This window comes from Natator depressus, chromosome 17, assembly GCF_965152275.1.
Source record: "Natator depressus isolate rNatDep1 chromosome 17, rNatDep2.hap1, whole genome shotgun sequence".
Lineage (NCBI taxonomy): Eukaryota > Metazoa > Chordata > Testudines > Cheloniidae > Natator > Natator depressus.
The window spans coordinates 2,435,768-2,458,469 of record NC_134250.1 but is presented as its reverse complement, the minus strand read 5'-3'; the positions used below and the strand labels follow the sequence as shown (position 1 = coordinate 2,458,469).

At 66.7% G+C, this 22,702-nt stretch overlaps 1 protein-coding gene across 3 annotated transcripts; it reads left to right on the top strand.

Annotated features, from left to right (window-relative positions):
- Positions 1-5,475: 5,475 nt before the first annotated feature.
- On the top strand, positions 5,476-22,058 carry CORO6 (coronin 6). 3 transcript variants are annotated; one of them, XM_074974626.1, is made up of 11 exons: positions 5,476-5,596; positions 9,027-9,226; positions 13,180-13,302; positions 14,562-14,691; positions 14,772-14,953; positions 16,525-16,644; positions 17,805-17,909; positions 18,460-18,605; positions 19,012-19,069; positions 19,590-19,820; positions 20,523-22,058. In XM_074974626.1, exons 2-11 carry the CDS (start codon positions 9,029-9,031, stop codon positions 20,643-20,645), a joined length of 1,416 nt encoding a protein of 471 aa, XP_074830727.1. In that variant the 5' UTR covers positions 5,476-5,596; positions 9,027-9,028; the 3' UTR covers positions 20,646-22,058. The 3 variants fall into 3 exon arrangements, with proteins under 3 accessions (XP_074830727.1, XP_074830729.1, XP_074830728.1); XM_074974628.1 differs by lacking the exon at positions 16,525-16,644 and adding an exon at positions 15,784-15,903; XM_074974627.1 differs by lacking the exon at positions 16,525-16,644.
- The last annotated feature ends 644 nt before the right edge of the window (positions 22,059-22,702 follow it).

The following is a 22,702-nucleotide window of genomic DNA, read 5'->3' as shown; positions in this document are numbered from 1 at the left end:
TCTCCCCTCTCCACCTCCTGGGAAATCCTTGGGTGTAACCCGTGCACCAAGGAGGAGAATCCTGGCTCTCTGCCGTCAGTCCTGACTGCCCTTGCCTAGGCCATGGGGGGAGGTGCCCTAAAGAAGTCAGCACAGGAACTGTTTCAGCCAAACTCCTGTCCCTCACTGCATGGCTTTGCAGCTAAGACACCCCTAGCAGGGCTCAGAGCTAAGCAGGGGCAGGCCTGGTCGCTGCTGGGACGGGAGGCGCCCAAGAAGCAGTCGGCGGGGATGCTGATTTCAGCCCGTGGCACACTCCTCTCAGTCCAACACCGAACTAACATCCCCCAAGCTGCGCTGGGACAGCTTGTCACGGAAAGGGCCAGGATGCCCTGGCTATCGCGACATGCACATTTCTCCTGCAGCCGGGCAAGTTCCTTTCCTTCCCTGGGAGCTCTGGGCAGCGCTGCTAGCCTGGCAGCCAGCTGCACGTCAGGGAGGGGTGGGATCTGCACAGGGCTGAGCTGCGTGCTTGGGGATCTGGCAGAGGAAATGCACAAGGCAGCTATCTTGCATGCTTTGGGTTTAATTAAGAAAGGATCACTGCCTCCTCCCGCCCTGATTTCCTGATCCATCCTGCAGGGATGAGGCGTCGATCCAGCCGTGTTAGAATTCCTTTGTTAGCTGGGGCATGGCTGGCACTCGGACCAGCCCACGGAGGGGTCTGGCTTCTGCAGCTTGTCCAAAGGCAGCGACTGGGCTAGTGGATCAAAGGGGAAGAGGAGGGAACTGAAGGGAACAGTGATTAAACCAAACTATGAAACGCAAAGGCTTAAGAAGCACTGAGGTGTTGCAGGGCCTGTGTTAGGGGCCTGGTGAGGTCTGGACTTGCATACCAAGGAGAAGGACTGGGATTCTAGCTGTAAGAGCAAAATGCATCCCCAGCAAATCACACGTGGGCGACCTTCCCCTTCTTCCTCCTTTCCTTTGTCGCTGGACACCGTCCTCTGTCCTCATGTTTATCCTCCAGGTGCCCTAGAGGCTGACTGCACTATGGCGACCCTGTTGGGCTGAGGACACACACCAGCCTCCCGCACAAAACATCCCAGAAAAGGAGTTGGTGGGGATCCGCTTAACCCAAAGCACCTGGCCTGGCCTCCTCTAAGCCTGTGCCCGCCCCCCCCCCCCACAAGCGTGTCCGGGGTGCTGCCCCTGCTCTATTCCCTGCTGTACGTGGCCTAGAACACCGCCGTGGACCAGCCTCCCCCGCGGCTGTGTGAGGACGGTGGGCTCGATACCAGCTGGCCTAGGCGAGAGGACGCTGCTGGGAAAGAACCGCTCCCGTGTGGAGCAAGAGCTGTGCAAGGGCAGGAAGCAGCTTCTCCTCCCACTCCGGAGCGTCGGGTGTTAGCCTATTTCTGATTTTGGACAAGTCCCTCCGGCAGGGCAGGGGGCAAAGGCAGGTCCCTGTTACCCACCCCAACGAGCCTCTGCCACACAGCGCTAATGCAGCCTGTGCTGCCACTGAAACAAAGGAAGCGCCAGGAAAGCCGGCCTGCTTGGGCCGGGAGCTCTCCAGCCGGGATGGCGCAGGCTGCAGGCAGAGACACCAAGGGCGAGCGGGTTAGGGAGGGAGATCAGTCAGAATTCCTGCCTTACTCTTGGGGCAAGGCTCATGCAATGCCCAAGGCCCGTACATCTGGTCTGGGCTCTGCCACCCCAGGAAGGCTGGGGCACTGTGGCGAGCAGCATTGCTGCAAGAGGGGTGAGCTGCCCGCTTAGAGGGATGGTGCATTGGTACCTCCTTAACCCCCAGGTACTGCTGCTGTTTGGGCCCTTGCTGTCAGCTTTACCCTGGGCAGCTGGGAGGATTCCACTGCCTTGTGTTTGGCACCTGTGTCCCCCACAGCCAGGTGGCTGCACAGCAAGGATCTTCCCCCCGCCCCCCCCCAAACAGCCCATTCCCATCTGGCCCAGGGCAGCAGCCACAACGTGCCTGATGGCTTGTTGGTGAAATCTCTTGGCATAGGTCTGCCCAGGAGGCGTGGAATGGCTGCAACCCAAGTGGCTGTTCCTCAGTCCTTCTCTCCCGTCCCCTCTCTGCCCTAGGCTGCTGGGTAACTCCCTGGCGGACTGCTCCAGGTCGCTGCCTTTGGCGCCAGGCAGGCACAGTGGGCCAAGCAGCTGTGCAATCACCCAGGCCTTGGATGGGCTCTGCCTGTGGGGGGAGACGGGGGCACCCCAGCCCCATGGAGAAAACCTTCCAATGTTAGCAAGGAAAAACCCAGGATGGTGGCGGGGCTAATAATATAAAGTAACGTCCACCAGGACAAATCCACTACACTAGAAAGCAGCATCCAATCCTCACCCCGGGCCCCAAACTAAATCACCAGCATGGCAAAAAAGGTTTCCAACAACCCCCCGACACCACAATGGGCATCAGCCCCTCCTCTCACTGGCTGCCCTCCAGCATCAGCCTTCACCCTCCCCTTTGCCGCCGCTGTGCTTCCTTCCAATGGGTCCACAGGTGAGCGCCAGCTCCTCAGCTGCAGGGCTAGACCCCTTCCCCAGCCATCCAAACTGCTGGCCCCTGGCCAGCCTGCCACTCTGGGCCCCTCACAGCTGGGCTCCCTGCCCACAACCCTGCATGGTCCAGCTTCCTCAGCAAATCCCTTTACCCAGCATAGTCTCTTCTGCCTGCTGCCCCCTTGGGGCAGATCCCGAGCCCCTGCCCTAGGGCCAGCTCCCCTCTCACTGGCTCACCCGATGCTAATGCCAGGGCCAGAGTTGCTGCAGCGGCTGGCAAACAGGTGGCGCGGAGGAGAGCAGTGGGATGGAAGGGGGTGGCTGGGCTGGGCTGAGCTGGCTCCAAACTCACTCCCTTGTGCCCGTGGCAGAGGGGCTGTGGTCAGGGCTTTCCCATGGCCCTGTCCTCTCACCTGCTCCCTGAATGCCAGGCTGGCATAAGGGGAACATTCCTACCTCCTCCATGCTGTGCTGACTCTGGGACATGAGGCCTGGCCCTCCTGCAGCCCTGGCGGCTGTGCGGCCTGCCTGGGCCAGCAAGAGCCAGAGGAGGCTGAAGCCCACGCACTGGGCGCCACCAGGCTTTTCTCAGAGTACAGGCATCCGCACAGACAATCTGGGAGCCGGGTGGGAAACATGAGAAGGGCAGTTCCCATGCAGCCAGGGCCCTCATGTCCCTGCTGGCCTGGGGGGCATCTCTGCAGTAGCCACCTGCTGCAGGGTCAGCAGAGAGAGCAAAGGGCAGGCCTGGGCGCTGCCTCCATGCCATAGTTCCCTTGCCCCCTACTGAGCAGAGGGCCAGGGTCTCTGCCCTTATCCCTCGGGGGCTGGCGCAGCTCCTGAGGTGACCCTGCCCTCCGCCAGCGGTGCTGGCCCGGCCAGGTGCTGGGAGTGGGAGAGTTTAGGGGCGTGCCCGTCCTGTCTCGCTCCCACTCACCCAGTCCCCAAAGGTCTGGGTCTGCGCAGCTCGGCCAATGCTCGTGCAGCTGTGTTCGGTGCCCTTGTAGGGCCCTTGCCACTCTCGGAGCCAGGGCATCGCTTCCCTCGTTGGCTGGCCTGAGCCCCACAATCCCCTTAATCCCCCGGGGCGGCTGCCGGGCTGAGCGTTTGCTGGCGTGCCGGGAACACTGCTGCCTGCAGCTTTGCTCCTGGCCTGCAGCCAAGCAGACAGCGCCCCAGTAGCATCGGGCTCTCCCAGAATGCCTTGCGCTGGTGCCATTTGGCACCAGGACCCTGGCCAAGGGCTCTGGCTGTGCTGTGCCCAGCAGGGGACCTGGGCCTGTTCCTTCCCCCTGGCCCCTCTGGCCCGGAGTAGTGCTTCCCGGCAGGTTTTGAGTCCTGGCTTAGCCCCCACCAGTGCCCAGCCCAGTGCAGGGCAGCACTGCCAGGGAGAGGCCCTGGGAGCAGGACACCTGGGTTCTCTCCTGGCTCTGCTCTGAGCCTCCGTTTGCTCCCCACCCTTGGCCTTGTCTGTCAGGGCCTGAGAGTCGCCAGCCTCGGGGGCTCTAGGAGCTGCCCTGATGGGGTGTCACAGGCCGTGCTTGGGCTGTGGGCTGGCTGGGAGGGTTTGCACTTTCTCCAGTGCCTCGTGGGGGGCTTGGCTGCTGGGGTGGGACCCATGGGTGAGTTGACCCATCACAGGTGTTGACAACCAGCCAGGGCTGGGCTGTCCCCTCCACCCCTCCCTGTGAGGGGCTGCTGCAACCAGCAAACGTCCTGCTTTGTAGCCGCTGCGGTGACCCCAACGCTGCTCTGGGAAGGGGTGTGTGGCTGCTCCCCATATCCCCACCCTCTCTGCTCCCACAGCAATCCCCTCTTCCCCCCTCTGGGGCTTGGGACACATCCCTGCAGGGTCAAGATCCTGCTTGGCTGGTTGTGCAGGCCCTGATGCTGCCCCTTCCCCTCCTGGTGCTCAGCTTGCTGGAGCCAGCCGGGGATGCAACTCGGGTCACGTGCCCCCCGCCCCCCCCCCCAGCATGCACCCTGATGCAGCGGTGCACGACTGGCATCCCTGGTGGTTGGAGCAGAGATGGGGAGGTGGGGCTCTGGGGCTCTATTCCTGCCAGCCCCTGGTCCCCCGTGACCCTGTCACACTCCCCTGCTCCCTGTCCCTCCATTTCCCTTGGCGTGATGGAGGTGGGAGGGGAAAGTCGTTACAGTCTGGTGCGTTGGCCCCTCGTGGCTGTCTGCTCTGGGGCCGAGCTGAGAGCTTGCTGCCACCCGTCTGCCCATCCAGCCTCCCGCCCAGTGAGCTCCAGCTGTCAGTGGGGGTCCCGCCAGTCAACACCGGGGCTGTAGCCCACAAGCCACGGCCCATCTGCTGGCTCTTATAATGATTTCACCGCCCCCCCACGGCTGGCCCCACTCAGACGAGCGGGGGTGGGGGGGACCAGCAGTTTGCTCTTAGGTTTGTCCAATGGATTGTTTGGGTGACACCCAAACCCTCTGAGCGGACCCAGCCAGGCAGGGGCCTTCAGGTTCCAAAGGACCACCCCCTTCCGTCCTCCTGAGCCCCCCCGGACAGGAGCGTGTCCCCCTACACCCCATAGCTGCTGGGCACTGCCCGCCAGAAGGGGGGAGTCCCACTGTGCCTCTGCATAGGGCTGCAGGGAGGGGTCACTGGGGGTCAACCCTTTCCCTGGGGCTTGGGGGGAGTTTGGGGGACAGCCCTTTCCCTGGGGCTGGAGGGCAGATCGGGGGGGCAGCCCTTTCCCTGGGGCTCGGTGGGGGAGCTGGGGGGAGCCCTTTCCCTGGGGCTGGGGGGGGGCTCGGTGGGGGAGCCGGAGGGGGGAGCCCTTTCCCTGGGGCTCGGTGCGGGAGCTGGGGGGGAGCAGCCCTTTCCCTGGGGCAGCAGCTGGTGCCCAGCCGGCCCCCCCCGCCGGGGCTCTGCCCGGCCCCCCCGCGCCGGCCCCGCAGCTGTCGGCTCCCCGAGCCCGGCCGCACGTGGCTGGCAGCAGCTGCCGCGGGCTGGGCCGGCTGGAGCCGCACGAAGCGCTTCGTCCATTTCCGCCCGGAGCCCGAGACGAGCCGCCCCGGCGGGCTGCAGCCGAGCTCGCCCCGCACCGCCCCGCACCGCGCCGCCCCGGAGCAGGTGAGAGGGGCCCCGGCCCGTGCCCGCCCCATGGGGCTGGGCAGCTGCTGCTGGGCGGGGGGGCTGCCAGCCGGTACCGGGCAGCCCGGCTGGGTGGGGGGGCCCGGCCCGGCCCGGCTCGGCTCGGCTCGGCTCGCGGGGTCCCCGTGCGGACGGTCCGGGGCCCCCCCCCCAGGCCCGGGCTGGCGGAGACGTGTCTATATTAGGACAGTGACCCTGGCTCGTCCCCCGCCGCGGCGTCTCCTCCTCCAGCTGCTGCGGCGTCCGGGCTGAGCGGGGCCCGCAGAGGGTCCCCGGGGCGCGGGGAGGGCGCGGGACCCCGGGCTGTGGAGCTGCCCAGGGCCCCTTTCCTGGGGGCACTGAATTGGGAGCAGGGCAGATAATCACCGACGTGCCCCCCCCTCCTGCCTGGCCCCGCGGGGGCGGACGCAGGAGCTGCTGTGTGTGCAGGGGCGCAGGGCTGGCGGGGGGGTGGCTGGTGCTGGGACTGTGCCCCCCCCCAGCGGTGTCTGTTGAATGTCCCCCGGGTGCCAGTGCGGCCGGTGTGGCCCTTGGGTCCTGTGCTCAGTGCGGAGGGAGGGAGGCTGGCTGAGCTGGGGGTGACCCCAGAGTCCCGCACGCTGCACTGGGGGGGCAGAGCAGAGCCCCCCACAGCTCTGCAGCCCCAGCCTTGCGTCGGGTGAGGTGCCCCTTCAGCCTAGGTCCGGGGGGGCCGAGCCTGGGGTAAAGATGGGCATGATTCCCCCTGGCCCAGGCCTGTGCAGGCCACTCGCCCCACTGCTGACAGGAGAATGAATGAACCGCCGGGCCAAAGGGCAGCTGGGACCTGGGTTTAATTCCTGGCCTGATGGGTGACCTTGAGCAAGTCGCGTCCCTTCTCTTGCCTCAGTTTCCCCACCTGCGAAGTGGGGGTGACGTGGGGCAACGCGCTGGCACTAGGAGCTTGCGGAAGGCTGAGTGTTCGTTATCTGGTCTAACGTGGCTCAGCGTCCCTGGGAGGTTTATTCCTCTGGGCACTGAGTGGAGTGCAGGGGATGGGAAGGGGGCCAGGCAGAGAGCCCAAGCGCAGCGTGACAGGCCAGGGGCTGAGAGCAATGTCCGATTTCATGGCTGCCCCTAGCCCGGGGTTCGGCCTGCTGCATGGATTAGCCTTGGAGGAGAACATCAGCCCCCCAGAGGAAGCAGCATTCAGAGGGGCAGGTGGATGGACACTGCCCCGTGTGGGGCCATGCTGGGCTGGGTATGCCAGCTTCCCACGGAGCCCAGCAACAGCCTGGCAGCAGATGGCTTCCAGGGAATCCTGGTTCCCTCCTTCCCTCGGGGATGGGATGTGGCTAAGCAGCCAGGCCTGGCAAAGCCATGGCAGGCCATGAGGAGGGCCAGGCGGGCGAACACGCTGGCACGCCAATGCAGACTCATGCAGAAAGGCCACCCCTTAGGCTGCCCTCCCCCCGCTTTGTACCGTCTTCCGCCCTGTTGTGTTTGGTTACGTGGCGGTCGCACCCGGAGCCCGCCTGTGCCAGGCGCAGTACGAACACAGCCCAGACAGCTTACAGGCGAGTGGCCACCTTCCCAGCCCTTTCAGCCCCCCACCATGGGGGCCAGTGGCCCCTGTAGCCCCAGGCCACTGCATATCTCAGATGCCCCCTGCCCTGCTCTGCAGGGCTCACCCTCATCACCACAGTGTCCGAGCGCTGTCCAGCGACAGCCCGTGGTTCCTTCTTTCTCTTCTCCCCAGGGAAAGAGCTGTGTGAGCGGCGGAGCAGCCTGTTCCTCCCCTCCCGTACGGCCCCCCTGCTCTGGGTTTGTGTCAGAGAAGGCCGGTGGGAGCAGGGCCCCTGGGGAGGTTTGGGGTGGCCCTGAGTTCCTGGGGGGTTGTTCCGCGGTCTGGGACCAGCCCCGCAGGACGCTCTGTTTGCCGCCCAGCCGGGCTCTGCCCCGGTGGTGGAAAGTTCCACGGGCCCGAGGGCTGGAGTTACGGACCTCGGTGCCCAGCCCGGAGCCGTAGGCCCTTCTAGGTACGCTGAGCCCAGGCCGCTGAGCGCCTCGAAGATAGGGCCCGAGACCCTGCCCTAGACTCTCTTCTATGGGAGGCCAGCCATAGGGGCCGGCCTCTACTTTTCCCCATGGGTGCTCCACCCTGAGGCCCTGCCGCCACTCCACCCCTTCCTCCAAGGCCCCACCCTTGTTCCACATCTTCCCTCCCCCTCAGTCCTGCCCTCACTCCTTCCCCTCCCCGAGGCCCTCACCCGCTCGCTGCTCTCCGCCCTCCCCCAAGTCCGGCTGGTGGGTGCTGAGCACCCAGTACTTTGTTTCCTTGGGTGCTCCAGCCCCGAGGAGGCCAGCGCAGAGCACAGGACCATGCGCTTGCAGCAGCTGGTGTTGCTGAGGAGACGTGCTGTCGCCCCGAGCCACAGATGCCTTCCAACACCACGGTGCTGCTGATGCTTCCCACCAGGGGGCAGCGTTGGAGACCCCCGGGGAATGGCTGGGGGGGGCAGCATTGTCACTTTCACAATTGCCAGGATGGCGGTGATGCTCTGCGGCTGCACCCACCCAGACAAGGGAGGCCCCCCCGGCCATGTCCCTGGGCTTTCCGGACGAGAACTCTTGGGGTGGGAAACCATCTACCCACCATGCACATGCAGCCACCTCTGAAGGCTAATGTGGTGGCTGTTTAATGCCTACACAGCAATGCTGCCAGCAGTTTGGAGAAGGAAGTGAGGCAAAATCTCTGATCCAACAGGCTGTGGGGGGCCTGGTGGTAGGGAGTCTGAATGGAATTGCCTGACCAGGACTGGGGTATGGTCAGGGCAGTGGCTGTGGGACCATGGGGGCGATGGGCTGACCCAGGGCAGTAGGGATCCAGAGCCCTGTAGGCCCATGGGGCTGCACCTGCTCTCTGGGCTGGGCTCCGTCCCTCCGCTCTGTCCCAGGAGAGAGGATGGGGTCAGGGAAGCAGAGCTCCGCAAGCCTGAGGAGGGATGCTCCCTGCTCCCTTTTGCCTGGCTCCCCAGCATCTCTCTCAGTTCCAGGGCTGCAGCTGGGATGGGAGGCTGGCACTTTGGGAACTCCCTGCTGCAGGCTGCCTCCCAGCACCTGCTCTGTGCGGTGGGCCCTGGCATGGGGCACAGACACCAAGCAGCCTCTTCACCCCGCTCACTTGCTGTCACCAGCCAGACCCTCTGAGCTGCCTGGGGAGGGGAGAGGTTGGAATCCACATTCAGAGAGAGCTCCTCTCGTGGGCCCCAAACCAGCTCCCCTGCTAGTCCGGCCCTGGGCTCCCCCACAGCTCTGCTGGGCTGGAGCCCGCAGGGGCCTGCTGTGTCCTGGGGACTCGAGGCCGGTGGATGGCTGGGGAGGCCAGGCAGGGAGGGGAGTGATGGTGCTGGGGGCCTGCTCCCTCACTGATCCCCCCATCTCCCGCCAGCCATGAGCCGCAGGGTGGTGCGCCAGAGTAAGTTCCGGCACGTCTTCGGGCAGCCGGTGAAGGCCGACCAGATGTACGAGGACATCCGGGTGTCCAAGGTGACGTGGGACAGCTCCTTCTGCGCTGTCAACCCCAAGTTCGTGGCCATCATCGTGGAGTCCGGCGGCGGAGGGGCCTTCATGGTGCTGCCCTTGGCCAAGGTGAGTGAGTGGCTGGCGTGGCCAGGCCAGGAGTGGGCAGGGGATGGGCTCACCCGCCGGCTTGCTGGGCTCCCCGCAGTGGGGCGCTGGTGGAGAAGGCTGGGTGCTGTGTAATGCTCCGGCCTGCTGGGGGGAGGGGCATGGCAGCTGCCAGGGCCCGTGGGGGGCAGGTGGGGGGGGGCTGCCCCAAACGGGACGTGTTTCCTGTGCAAAGCCCCAGCCTGTGTGGTGGCTGCTGGCTGGCAGAGCCAAGCAGCAGCAGCAGGGCAGGGAGAAGGGAGCGGTGAGTTCCCCCTCTGCATGGCAGCCGGGCTCGTGAGTCCAGCTGGCCTGGCTGGGGGCGGTGCCGGGTTTGGGGGGCATCTGCCAGCCCCTCCCCCAGGCCGGCACGCGGGAGCAGCTGCCAGGCCTTTGTTGCAGTCTCGGGCCTGGAGCTGGGAGCATCCTCGCGCGTCGCCATGGCGACGGGGCTGGGTTGGTCTGAGTCCCCATCGCGGGCTGCCCGCTTCTCCGGCCGTCCTGCCCCGGCCTCCCCCGAGCGCTGGCACGGGGCAGCCGGCCGGGCAGGGAGCTGGGCAGGCTCAGGAAACTTGGTGACGCCTGGACCCTGTCCCGGGGGCCTGGGGCTGTGGGGCCATGGCCGGGAGAGCACAGCCCAGCTCCCAGCCCGCTGGCTCCGCACAGCAGCCCCACGCTGGCAGGGCTGGGCCGTGTTGACGTGCCGTGCGTGGGGCTCGTTAGGGGCCCGCAGCAGAGCCTGGCTGTGGGGTTTTCTCTACGTGGGGCGTGGGTGGGTTCTACCCTCACCCCTGTGGCATGAGCTCGCAGGCAGAGGGGAGTTAGCAGCCGGGCACCTGGCTCCTCTGGTGCTGGGGACAGCCTGGCCATGCTGCCCGAGAGCAGCTCCTTTCAGGCAGCAGCTGCCGCAAGCGGGGTTTGTTAATGAGGGAACCCCCTGCCTCCCCACAGCACATGGGGCAGCTCTTGAGGAGCCAGCGGGCAGGAGCTGCCATGCTGTGGGGCGCCTGTAGGCCCCCTCCAAGAGCACGGTGCCCTTTCCCAGCCAGCCACTCCGAACTCCTCGTGCCTCGCCGGTGGGCTCGGGCCCCGCACCTCTGGCTGCAGACTCGGCCGTTGGAGAGTGACTGGCCCCGGCAGGGCATGCTGCCCCAGGGGCGTGAATGGGCGCTGGAGTGGGTAGCAGCAGGAGGGCTGGGTGACTGGCACACAGCGCCAGGGGCTGCTCAGGGAATCCATCAGGGCTCTGGGGACTGGCTTGTTCTGCAGCTGTAGAGGAAGGTGTGTGTGACCTGCCCGGGGGGGCCCGCCTCCCGGCCCAGGGTCCAAAAGCTCCATGGCTCTCGTAGCCAGCCCCGGTTCGGGCACCACGAGCAAGCAGGCAGGAGCTGCCGGTGAATCAAGAAGGCTGGGGAGGTGCATCCCATGCTGCCTTCCTCCTGGGGGGCCCGGGGGAGCAGGCCGGAAGCCTGGCTGGGAGACAGGAGGAGGAGCAGAGAGGTGGGGCAGGACTTTGGGCCCCCCGCCAAGCTCTTGCTAGCCCTCGAGCAATGCTGGAGGCAGCCAGACTGCAGCAGGGCCTGTCAGTGGGCAGGTGGGTGGGCTACTGCTGGGAGTGGGCATCGGGCTAAGCAGTGGGGCTATAGAACGGGGCCCAATCCTGCCCTGGCCCTGAGCGTCGGGGTCTGTCCCATCAGTTCTGGGATATTTTACTCTGGTAAGATCATTGTCCTGCTCCTGCTGCCCCCCGCCTCCCCGGGCTACAAGCTTCTCTCAGCTCCTGGGCTCTGGCCGTCATCCTCTCTCACTCCGTCCTGTCTGGTCCCCAGCACTGCCCCATCCACCTGCCTGTCCCCTGCCTCTGGGCCCACTCCCCTCCGCCCCCTCCTGTGTTCACCAGCCTTTCTGGGCATTGGGGATTCCATTCACCAGCATCCGCAGGTCGTGACCTTGACCGGGCTCCCCCCACCCACGCCAGGCTGCCCGTGGCCAGGCGGGCTCTGGGCAGAGATGGATTGGAGCAGTTGTCCGGCACGGGGAGGCTGTGCTCACAATAACGTGTGACTCATACCAGGAACAATCGAGCGGACAGCAGGAAACCACGGGGTCACTCTTTCCACAGCTCGAGTTTCCAGCTGGACAGCGCTGCCCTGGTGTGTGCAGCTCACTGGCCAGGGGAGGGGCTGGGGCTGTGCCCTATAGCAGAGGGGGGGCACAGGAAGGGGCAGGCGGCTCAGAGCCTGCTTGTGGGGGGGCTCCTTCCTAAGGCTTAGTGGGGGGACAGGACATGGTGAGTCGGGGCCAGAGCTGGGCTTAGAACCCAGGAGTCCTGAGTCCAAACCCCCGCCCCTCTGACCGGAGAAGACACTGTAGGGCTGTTCCATGGGAGGAGGTGTGGCCTGCTGGGGACTGTCAGTCCAGACCTCTGGGTTCCATTTCCAGCTCTGCTACTGACTCACTGCAGGGCCTTGGGGAAGACCCGTCCCCTGCCTCGTGCCTCAGTTTCCCTTCTGTGCAGTGGGAGTGATGCTGCTTCAAGCAGCGCTCTGAGATCTACGGGCTGAGAAGGAGCTGTGGCCAGGCAAGATGGGGGCTGGCTCTGAGTGACAAACCTGGGCCTGCCCTGTGGGAGCTGGGTGCCCCCGTCTGCCCGGGGTCAGCGCCAGGGGGCGAGGGAATTGGGGGTCGGTGAGTGTATAGGAGAAGCTAGGGGAGGGCCCTGCAGGATCTCCCCCTCCCCCCTGCAGAGCGTGATGTTACTGACCCAGTGCAGCTTGGCTGGCAGGCAGGAGGGGCGCTGGGGAGCTGGGGTGGGGTCCTTGGCTTTTTTGGAGCACGCATGAGAGCCTCTCCCAGCTAGGCGCCTGCACCCACCCCAGGCCCTGGTGGGAGAGAGCCTGAGAGAGGATGGCACAGGGGGTGTGTGTCAAATTGACCCCACCCCCTCCTGCCCGCACGCTCGGCTGGCACGGCGGGGAGCAGCTCCGCCGAAGCTCTCGGGGTCATGTGAAGAGCTGCTGGAGCCAAATCAGGCCGGATCCATTCACTCTGCCTAGGCCGGAGCGATTTGGACTCTGCAGTGTGGCACTCCGCTGCCCGCCTCTCCAGGGCCCTGTGTCCCCTCTCCGCCCTGCCCCTGCCATGGGGTGACTGGCGCTGGGGTGAGGCTGGCCTGGGACTAGACCCCGCCCGCCCTCGTGCGCCCATCACCGTCTCCCCACGCTCTGCCCGGTCCCTGCATGCGAGCGGGCGCGGGGCTGAGAAGGGGACCCAGGAGTCCTGCCTCCCAGTGTGGTCTCTGCCCAGTGCCCGTACCACCCGCTAGCTGCTCCCCAGGGAGGTAGGGCCTGGGGTGTGTGTCAGACGCTCCTGCTGACAGCACTTGTCTAGAGTCAACTGGGTACTGCGGGAGGGAAGCCAGAGGGGTGCAGGGCACTGCCGGTCTCAGCCTGCCCGGGGGTACCACAGGGGGAGCCCTCCTCATGCTCTGCCTGGCCCTGGGGGAGAGGGAGACTCAGGCTGCGGGCGCTACCAGGGAGGGGGTGGTTAGTGCCGAGGACACTAGTTGTGTGGGGATGTGGGCACCTGTCCCACTGGGATCTGTGTTGACACCCCCCAGCTCAGTCACTGGAGCCCCCCTCCCCTCGGCGAGTCCAGGAGCCGGGCCCAGGGCATGGTGAGAGGGGCCAAGGTACTGCAGCCGGTATCCTGGCATGGGGAGGAGGCTGTGCTCCGCCCACCTGCCGCCAGGTCCCTCTGCCCAGCGCTGGCTGCCCATAGACGTGGCCCCAGGTACCGGCAGTTGGGGGGCCGGGAAGCTCGGTGCCCCTCACGGGCGGGGCAGAGCGCGATGGGGCACTGGCTGTGGGGCAGGGGCGGGAGGCACAGGGCGCTGCCAGCTGGCCCCAGCTCACTGCCCTGCCTGTGTGTTCCAGACAGGGCGCGTGGATAAGAACCATCCCCTGGTGACTGGGCACACGGCACCCGTGCTGGACATCGACTGGTGCCCTCACAACGACAACGTCATCGCCAGCGCCTCCGAGGACACCACGGTCATGGTATGGGGGCCGGGGGCTGAACTCAGGGCCTCTCACGGAGTTGGGGGCTTGGGGGGAAATGGGGAGCATGGGCTGCGGGGACGGTACTGGAGGGGAGGGGAGGGTGCTGTGGGGGGTGACAAGGTTGGTTTCGGGGGCTGAGGGGTGAATGCATTGGAGAGTTGCTGCAGGAATGTGCATGTGAGGCTGCTGCCGTGGGGGGGCTGCATTGGGGGCCAGGTGGCTGGAGGGGGCTGCAGAAAGGGGGGCTGGGGGGCTGCATTGGGGGCCAGGTGGCTGGGGGGGGCTGCAGCAAGGGGGGCTGCGGGGCTGCAGTAAGGGCCAGGTGGCTGGGAGGGGCTACAGCAAGGAGGGCTGGGGGGCTGCAGCGAGGGCCAGGTGGCTGGGGGGGCTGCATCAAGGAGGGCTGGAGGGCTGCAGTGGGGCCAGGTGGCTGGGGGGGCAGTGCTCCGGCTCAGCGCTGTTCCTTTTGAAATCACTGGAAGTGTGGGGGTTATTTTTAGTCGGGTGGCACGTGGCTGGCTGGTGCCTGCCGGTGTGGGGGACGCGGCGCTCTCTGCCTGACTCAGCACCTAAGAATAGCCACATGGGAGGCCGTGCTGGGGCAGGGAGAAGATCCGGGGGGGGGCCAGTGCAGCACCCGCTGCTCGGGGGGCTGTGGCTGCCCCTTGTCTCTAGCAGGCAGCCGCGGGGGTGGCAGAAGCCCTCCCAGTGCAGCCGGCCGTTCCTGGGGGCGTCTGGTTGCAAGGGGGTGGCAGGGGCAGCCGGAAATGGGAGACCCAGGGGCTCCTCAGACAGGCCAGGCTGGGATCCAGCCCTTGTCGCCCCAACACCCCAGGGCAATGCTAGTGAAAGGCTGTCCCTGGGTGGCCTGCCCCCCCTGCAGTGTGCAGCAAGGCCGGTCCCTGGTTTCCTACCCCATGTGCTCCTGTTCCCTTTCACAGCGAGGGAGGGAGGGGGAGGACGAGGACGAGGGGCAGGTTGTGGGGGCCCCAGACCAGTGTCTTTGGGGGCCCGGAGAGCCTCAGGCATGGTTCCCGCTCTCCACGGCTGGCCGGGGCAGGGTGACATGCCAGAGGATTAAGGGAGAAGTTAATTGGCTCTGGGGCTGTTAGCCACTTACAGCTCCTGAGCCCATAAATGTCATAGCATCGTTGACCCCCGCAGGCTCCTGGGTGCCCCCCCCCCCGCACTAGCATCTGGCTCTGACCCCCCCGGAGAGGGCAGCCTCACCGCCGCTCGCTCTCCCTGCCCCCCAGGTCTGGCAGATCCCCGACTACGTGCCCATGCGGAACATCACGGAGCCCATCGTCACACTGGAGGGGCACTCCAAGAGAGTGGGCATCATCACGTGGCACCCCACGGCTCGCAACGTGCTGCTCAGCGCAGGTAAGGCCCCCAGGGTGCCCGGGCTGCAGCCCTCGGGCTGGGCGCAGCCCCCAAGTGACGCCCGTCCCGCCCGTCCCCAGGCGGAGACAACCTGCTGATCCTGTGGAACGTGGGCACGGGCGAGATGCTGCTGACGCTGGACGACATGCACGGCGACCTCATCTACAACGTGGGCTGGAACCGCACGGGCAGCCTGCTCGTCACCACCTGCAAGGACAAGCACGTGCGCATCATCGACCCCCGCAAGCAGCAGGTGGTGGCGGTGAGTCCTCAGCACCGGGCCGGCCCCGGGCGGCGGGCATGGAGCCGGGCCCCTCGCACGCTGCTGCTGCTAGGAGCAACACCGTGTCCGTGGGGCGCCCCACGCTCTGCGCAACCTGTGCCTCTCCCCTCCTTGCCCGCCCCACGTGTTCTCCTCTGGGAGCTGGAGCCGGCCTGCTGTCCTGGTGTCTCTGAGCTTCCCCCCTCAGTGCCCCTCTCCCCAGGGGAGCATGGCTGTGCCAGGCGGTTACTCCACGTCCCAGCAGGCTGGCTCCACGCCTTGCCCTCAGCTCCCTCCCTCCCTCGGCGCTGAGTGCTAACGCCCAGCTGTGCCCGCCTGTAACCGTGCATGGCACCGGCTCTGCATGATCGCACCCAGGCCCTGCACAGCCGGAGCACCGGCCCTGAGCCCCGTGGCCGAGGGCGTCTTGGGCCGGCTGGTCTCGGGGCTCAAGAGCAGGGCACCAGCTGCCGGCTGCTACTGGCTGATGACTTGCAGGGGGCAGGATGGATGCCCACAGCTGGCAGGCTCAGCCCAGAGGCAGAGCACGGAGACCCCTCTTGTCGTAGAGGGCAGGACCAGGTGGCAAAGCTCCCCCTGCCACTGCCTTGTCTGTGCCCTCTGTGGGGATTAGAGCCGATCCAGCCCTGCCACCCCAGCAGGACCCACTGCCCAGCTCATGGCTGGGGTTTGCTCAGTGTCTGCTCCATTTGGGCTGAGGGGGTCGGGGGAGGGCCGTGCCATGCTCCCTGCATGCGGGGGCTCACCTCGGACTAACAGCTTGGTGTGTGCCTGTGTTTTGGTTGTAACCCTCTAACCGCCGGTGCCAGGAGAAAGTCAAGCCGCATGAAGGCGCCCGCCCCATCAGAGCCATCTTCATGGCCGATGGCAAGATCTTCACCACAGGCTTCAGCAAGATGAGTGAGCGGCAGCTGGCGCTCTGGGACCTGGTAGGAGAAGGCGATTGCTGCGCGCCCCAGGCCTTGCCTGCCGCTCTTGTCTAGCGTGCCTGGCGGGGCGGCGAGCCGGTGCTCTGCCAGCGAGTGTCTGTGCGTGGTGGAGACAGCTCGGCACGGAGCCTGGGACCCGTTGCTCAGCGTGACAGAGGGAGGCCTTGGCTGGTGTGAACAGGAAATGCCCCAAGCTCCCCTGGGGGGCTCCCCGGCGCCTTAGAAACTGCACCCCGCTCCGGGCCTTGGCCCCATTTTAAATGCTCCAGGCCCTGCAGGAACAGCCCCAGATGCTGCATTGCTGGGGAGGGCTAGAATGAGAGGGGGGCTCAGAGCAGGGGAGTGGGGTCCAATGGTCAGAGGAGAGGGTGCTAGGACTCTGGACTCCTGGGTTCTATTTCTGTGGCCGGGGTCGACTCCCTTGCCAGCTCTGCTACAGCGCACCCTAGTGGCTGGGGTAAGGGTGCTGTCCCTGCTGGACACTGCACTGCAGCCTGCCTCTGGTCTCGCTGGGCGTGGGCTCCCCATGCACCGCGCCCGGCTCTCTCTCGCCCCCGCGCTGCAGTCCCAAGGGCAGCGGAGCTGGGCCCACCCCCGTAACACGCTGCCTGTCTTCCCCAGGAGAGGTTTGCCCCCCACGAAGGAATGAGGCCCATGCGGGCTGTCTTCACGCGGGAAGGACACATCTTTACTACGGGCTTTACCCGCATGAGTCAGCGGGAGCTGGGCTTGTGGGACCCGGTAACACTGCTGCATGGGGTGCTCGTCCGGGACTTGGGCATCATCGCCCCGCACACACATGCCCTGTGCTGCCCCGTGGGCAGTGCCCACACCCCAGAGCCATGGCAGCTGGCCTCTGCGCGCGGGGCAGGAGGGGGCATGAGGCCCGTTCTCTGCAGGACGGAGGGGGCTAGTCATTAACCCTGTGAGTGCCACACCTGGGACTCAGTGTGGGCACAGCTCAGAGCCTGCCACGGGTAAGGTTCCTGCATCCCCTGTCAGCGGCCTTCTGGGCAGCACAGTGGGGTTCCCGGGGGAGGGGCTGGCTCCCTCAGTCCCACCCCCACACTGAGCCCTCCCAGCAGATTGGTTTCAGCAGCTGGCAGCTCTGCTCAGGGCAGGCCCAGCTCTTTCGAAAGGCCAGGGGTCAGAGCTGTGGGGTGGGGGACGCAAACCCAGGGGCCTTGGCAGGCAGCAGCAGGGCTGCTCTGAGTGCCAGGGGGCCATGCTCATCGGGCTGCATCCGTTTGGAGCAGGGCACCATGCCCCCAAGTCATGGGTGCGGAGGGGGCACAGCTGTCCCATCAGGATGATGCCAAGTTTCCAGGGCTTGGAGTGATGTGAATTTGCATGGGATGTGGGGGGAGAGTGGAGGGGGCTAGAACTGCAGTGCATGCTGGGAGTGTGGGGGCACGACTGTCCAGGTGTGGGCTGGGGGGCAGATGCTCCTGGGAGGCGGGTGAGCAGAGACGGCTTGGTCAGGCCAGGGGTCGGGGCACAGATGCTCTGGGGCAGGGGAGGGAGGGCAGGGCCTGTCCTGTGGGGCACTGGGCTGCCCTGCTGCTGTGGAGGGGGACACTGGGACACAGCTCTGTGGGGCAGGGCCGAGGGGCAGGAGGGTGAATAGCAGAGGCAGGCCAGGGAGGGCAGAGCGGGCTGGCCCCAGTGCTGGCTGGCCCCACTGGCTGCCCTCTTTCATGGCTCGGGGGAGATGAAGGGAGAACCGGGCCAGCCCCCAAGAGTCAGAGCTGTCCCCTGCTTGGTGCCAGGGGCCCGAAGGGGGTGGGCCTGTCCTGGGCCTGGGGCACTAACGTGTGTGTGTGTGTGTGTGTGCGTGCGCGTGGCTAACCAGCTCGGGCCGCCCTGTCCCCCCCTCACCCGCGCTCCCTCCTCCCCTGCAGAAGAACTTTGAGGAGCCGATTGCGCTGCAGGAGATGGACACCAGCAATGGGGTGCTGCTCCCCTTCTATGACCCCGACTCCAGCATCATCTACCTGTGCGGCAAGGTAATACTGCGCCAGGCTGGGCCCTGACACAGCCCGGTGCCCTGAGTGGCCGGGGGTTGGGGTGGGATCCCGGTGCCCTGAGTGGCCGGGGGGGTTAGGGTGGGATCCCGGTGGCCGGGGGAGGTTGGGGGTGGGATCCCGGTGCCCTGAGTGGCTGGGGGGGGGTTGGAGGCGGGATCCCGATGGCCGGGGGGGGTTGGGGTTGGGGACGGGTGCCCTGAGTGGCCGGGGGTTGGGGGTGGGATCCCGGTGGCTGGGGGGGTTGGGGGCGGGATCCCGGTGCCCTGAGTGGCCGGGGGGCTTGGGGGCGGGATCCCGGTGCCCTGAGTGGCCGGGGGGCTTGGGGGCGGGATCCCGGTGCCCTGAGTGGCCGGGGGGCTTGGGGGCGGGATCCCGGTGGCCGGGGCGGGTACCCTGGGCAGATCCCGCACCCAGTGCCCTGCCAGCACACAGGGCATTACCCCTCCCCGGCGCCATCGGGTCCCTTTTCCTCCCCTGCGGCTGAGCCCCCTCTCTGAGCGCTGATGCCCCTGCCTGTGCCCGCTCACAGGGCGACAGCAGCATCCGCTACTTCGAGATCACGGCCGAGGCGCCCTTCGTGCACTATCTGAGCACCTACAGCAGCAAGGAGCCGCAGCGCGGCATGGGCTTCATGCCCAAGCGGGGCCTGGACGTCAGCAAGTGCGAGATTGCCAGGTGAGGGGGTGCCGGGCACGGCTTGCCCTAGCCCCCATGGCATGTGGGGCTGCTGGGGCCCAGACACCCCTGTAGCTACTGCCCCACAAGTCCTTGGATCCCTCCCATGGGGCCATAGCAGCTCGTGGGGGCCCTCAGCTCCCGGGGGCGCCTCCATGCCCTGCCCATAACCCCGAGGGGCCCTGCTGGCGGGGGTGGGGGCTGGGCCATGGCACAGACTTGAGGGAGTGGGGGGTGGGCCTCGCTGTGGGAGGGCCAGTCACTGCTCCCTGCCATGGGGGGGGGGGGGCTGGGCCTTGGGGGGCTCTGGAGGGGAGGCCGGGCCATTGCAAGGGAGTGGGGGCTGGGCCATGGGAAGGTGAGGGGGTCCAGACCAGGCCTGTAACCACAGGCCCCATTTATCCAGGTTCTTCAAGCTGCACGAGCGGAAGTGCGAGCCCATCGTCATGACAGTGCCGCGGAAGGTGAGTCCTGGGGGAAACCCCTGGCCCTGGCCCCAGCCCCTGCTTCCCTGGGGGCTGCGCCCTAGTGGCCGGGACTCCTGGGACATGGGGCTCCTGGAGCCCTGGACTGGGGTAGGGGCAGGGTAGAGGGGAGCTAGGCTATGGGGCGGGGTAGATGGGGCGCAGGGAGGGGCAGGGAAGATGTGGTGCTAGGCTATGGGGCAGGGCAGGGTAGATGGGGTGCAGGGAGGGGTGGGGTAGATGTGGCGCTAGGCTATGGGGTGGGGTCAAGGGGACGCGGGGAGGGCAGGGTAGCTGTGGCGTTAGGCCGTGGTGCAGGGTAGATGGGGCGCAGGGAGGGCAGGGTAGCTGTGGGGCAGGGTAGCTGGGGCGCGGGGAGGGCAGGGTAGATGGGGCGCGGGGAGGGCAGGGTAGATGGGGCGCTAGGCCGTGGGGAGGGGTCAAGGGGGCGCAGGGAGGCAGCCCAAGACCTGGGCGCTCCGTGCCGCGGCCCCTCACCGGGCCCCTCCGCTCCCCGCAGTCAGACCTGTTCCAGGACGACCTGTACCCCGACACGCCCGGCCCCGAGCCGGCTCTGGAGGCGGCCGAGTGGCTGGCAGGGAAGGACGCGGCGCCCATCCTCGTCTCGCTGCGGGATGGCTACACGCCTGTCAAGAACCGCGAGCTCAAGGTCACCAGGAAGAACATCCTGGACAACAAACCTCCCGTGGGGCCGCGCCGCAGCCACTCCACCTGCGACGCCAATTTCTCGGTGAGTGCCCGGGTGCCCTGCCCTAGGGCCTGCCAACCCCCCGCCAGGCTCACCCGGGACTGCAGGCAGGTGCCCAGCTGCCAGCCTTCCCCAGGGATGCTCCTTCTGACCCCTCCTGGCTCGGGCGGGAGGGGGCAAGGTAGGTCTGGCCCGGGTCCCTTGCACTCTGCTGCTGCAGAGCCAGGCACACACTAGGGCAGCGGGGGGTCTTGGCTTCCCTCTAGTATCTGAACCACGCAGGGGGATAACAGTCTACTATAGCTGCTGGCTGCTGCAGTCACTGCTTAAGGCTGGGGCTCAGGTTCCTGCCCTGCCAGGGACCGAGCAGGGCAGTTGCACCCTGGCTGGTGCAGGGCCAGGGGCGTCTCTTCTGCACTGCGTGGGATGCGACACAGCCGCTGACTCTTGCCTTGTTTAGCTGGATGGGCAGGGGTTTGCCATGGAATTTTTCTTTCGCCTGGTGACGGCCCCTCTCTGGGACCCTCCTTGCCGGAGTGGGGAGCCATGGGGGCACTGCCATGGGCCTGACAGCTTGGCTTGGGGCTCGGGCGGCTCTGGAGCCCTGGGGAAGGGGCCGCGATGCCCATCTGCACAGCTCAGATTAGGATGAGATTGTGGTAACTGGCTGGGGGTGGGAGAGAAGGACCAGGGTCCCCCCAGCGGCCCCACCTCTGACCCTTGCCCCTGCTCGTCCCCTTGCAGCGGCCCAGTCTGGAGGATCTGCTGGAGGAGATCCGATCCCTGCGACACACCGTACAAGCGCAGGAGAAGCGCATCTCTGACCTGGAGAACAAACTCTGCAAATTCACCAACGGCACGGCCTAGCGGCCCCCGTGCCATGGCCGCCACGCCGGGCTGGGCGGGCAGGGCGCCGGCCCCCAGCGGACCCAGCCTTATTTAAAGGATTAAAACCAACCCCCAGAGGAGGAGCTGGGAGACGTGTCTTTTACCCTGGCCCTGGAGCTGCGGGCAGGCCCCCCTGCAGCAGGCCTCGGCCCCCGGCCCCAGGGGCAGCCTGCAGAGGAACCCAGCTGGTGGTGGCGGTGGATTGCACGGCTCTAGGGGCTGCTCCCTGGGGCCTCTGCTGGCGAGAGACGCTGACCCCCCCCCCCCCCGGCTGTCACTGATTCCGCGTGTGGGGAAGCCTCCTGCCGGGCTGGGGCCATGGGGGCAGAGGGGACGGACCCCATGCTCCAGGGGAGGGGGAGGTATGTGTTTGGAAGGGCTGCTGCTATCTCTGCCCCTTCCCCAGCCAGGTCAAGGGGGTGGCAGCAGGTGGTTACATGGGTTAGAGAGGGGGTTCTGTGGCTAGCTCAGCAGAGCCCAGCCTTATGGGCAAACCCTCGTCACTTGCACTGTGGGGGCTTGCTGGGCATGGGGCCTGCAGGTGGGCCCTGCCTGCCCCTCCTCTACCAGGCCCCCTGCCTGGCTGTCCTCCCCCAGGCCTGCTGCCTGGCTCTCCCCGGCCGGGCCCCCATCCCCTAGGCCCCCTGCTCTGCCCTCTTTTGCCTGGTCCTCCTCCCCCAGGCCCTGGGCCCCCTGACATCGACTGGCCTGGGGAGCTGGTCTGTAGCCTAGAGGGCTGTTTGCGGCGAGCCCCCATCTTCCCACTCAGCCACGTTAGTGGGAAAGTTGTGGGCACCTTTCCAGCCAACAGCCTCAGCACATGGCCCGGGCGCGTGTGCAGTGGGGAATCACACCAGGCGATGGGCACCACATGGGACAGGAGCCCAGGCAGTTGGCATGAGGGCCCCTTACCTTGGTCCACCCTTTCCCTGAGCCCTGGCAGCCGGCCCCTCCCAGTGCACACTGAATGGTCGGGGTGCCAGGGCAAGGCTGGGCTTTCGGGAGGGCATCGCTCAGGCCTGCTGCCATGGGGTGCAGCACACAGTGGGTTCAGGGAATCCCCCCCAGCCCTGGACCGGTGGGTACTGAACTGGGAGGCCTCAAAGCAGAGGGGGCAGGAGGACTGCAGAAGGCCCCCCCAGCCCAGCCTGCCCCATCCATGTAGGGCACCTGGGGAGCTGCACCCTGCCCAGCCCCGCCAGGGTTACACGTGTGGGTCAGCCTGGGTCCCCGTTGGTGAGGTGCCCATAAGCAGCAGCCTGGCCCTGACTCCGCTCTCCCCACTGATGGGGCAGGCCAGCTAATGAACCAGGATTTTCTTGGCCCTGGGGGCTGGGTGTTGCCTGCAGGTTCCTGGCCCCCTGGTATTGTACCTGTCCCTCAGCAATAAACGGCTGCATTCTCCTACCCTGGTGTGGGGAGTGTGAGCATTGGGGGGCTGGGTGACCCCAGGGATCCCAGCACAGCGCCAGCCACCCCACCAGCACTGAGCCCTGCTCTGTGTGCCAGGCTGTGTGCCAGCTTGCTAGTGGGTGGCTCCCAGGGCGGGGTCTAGCCCAGCACCGCCCCGAGCTGCCTGCAGTGGGGAGATGGCTGGCCAGATGGGGATGTGCATGCAGCCAGACCCCCTGGATGTCCCCCCCAACACCACCCCATAGGCAGCAGCTGAGGCCCAGGGACAGGGGTTGTGCAAGGCCCCTGGAACCCAGCAGTGTCATGCTCTAACCACTAACCCACATGACCTCTCGGCTAGTGAGCAGGAGGCAGAGACCATGCTCTTTGGGGGCTCCCAGGAGTAAGCCCCCCTGCCCCCGAGTGCTCACCCTCCCGCAGAGCAACGCGGGCTGCTCCTGCCGTGCACCAGCCAGAGGGGGCACATCACTCCCCGGGCTGCAGCTTTCCCAGGGCCTGTTCTGGGAGAGCTGGGGCGGGCCCCAGCAATGCCCACCCCAAGGAGGGCACTTTGCCATGGCACAAAGGGGGCTGGGGTTGTGCCAATCTGCCTGTGGGGCTGGAGGTGGCACCTTGGTGTGCGG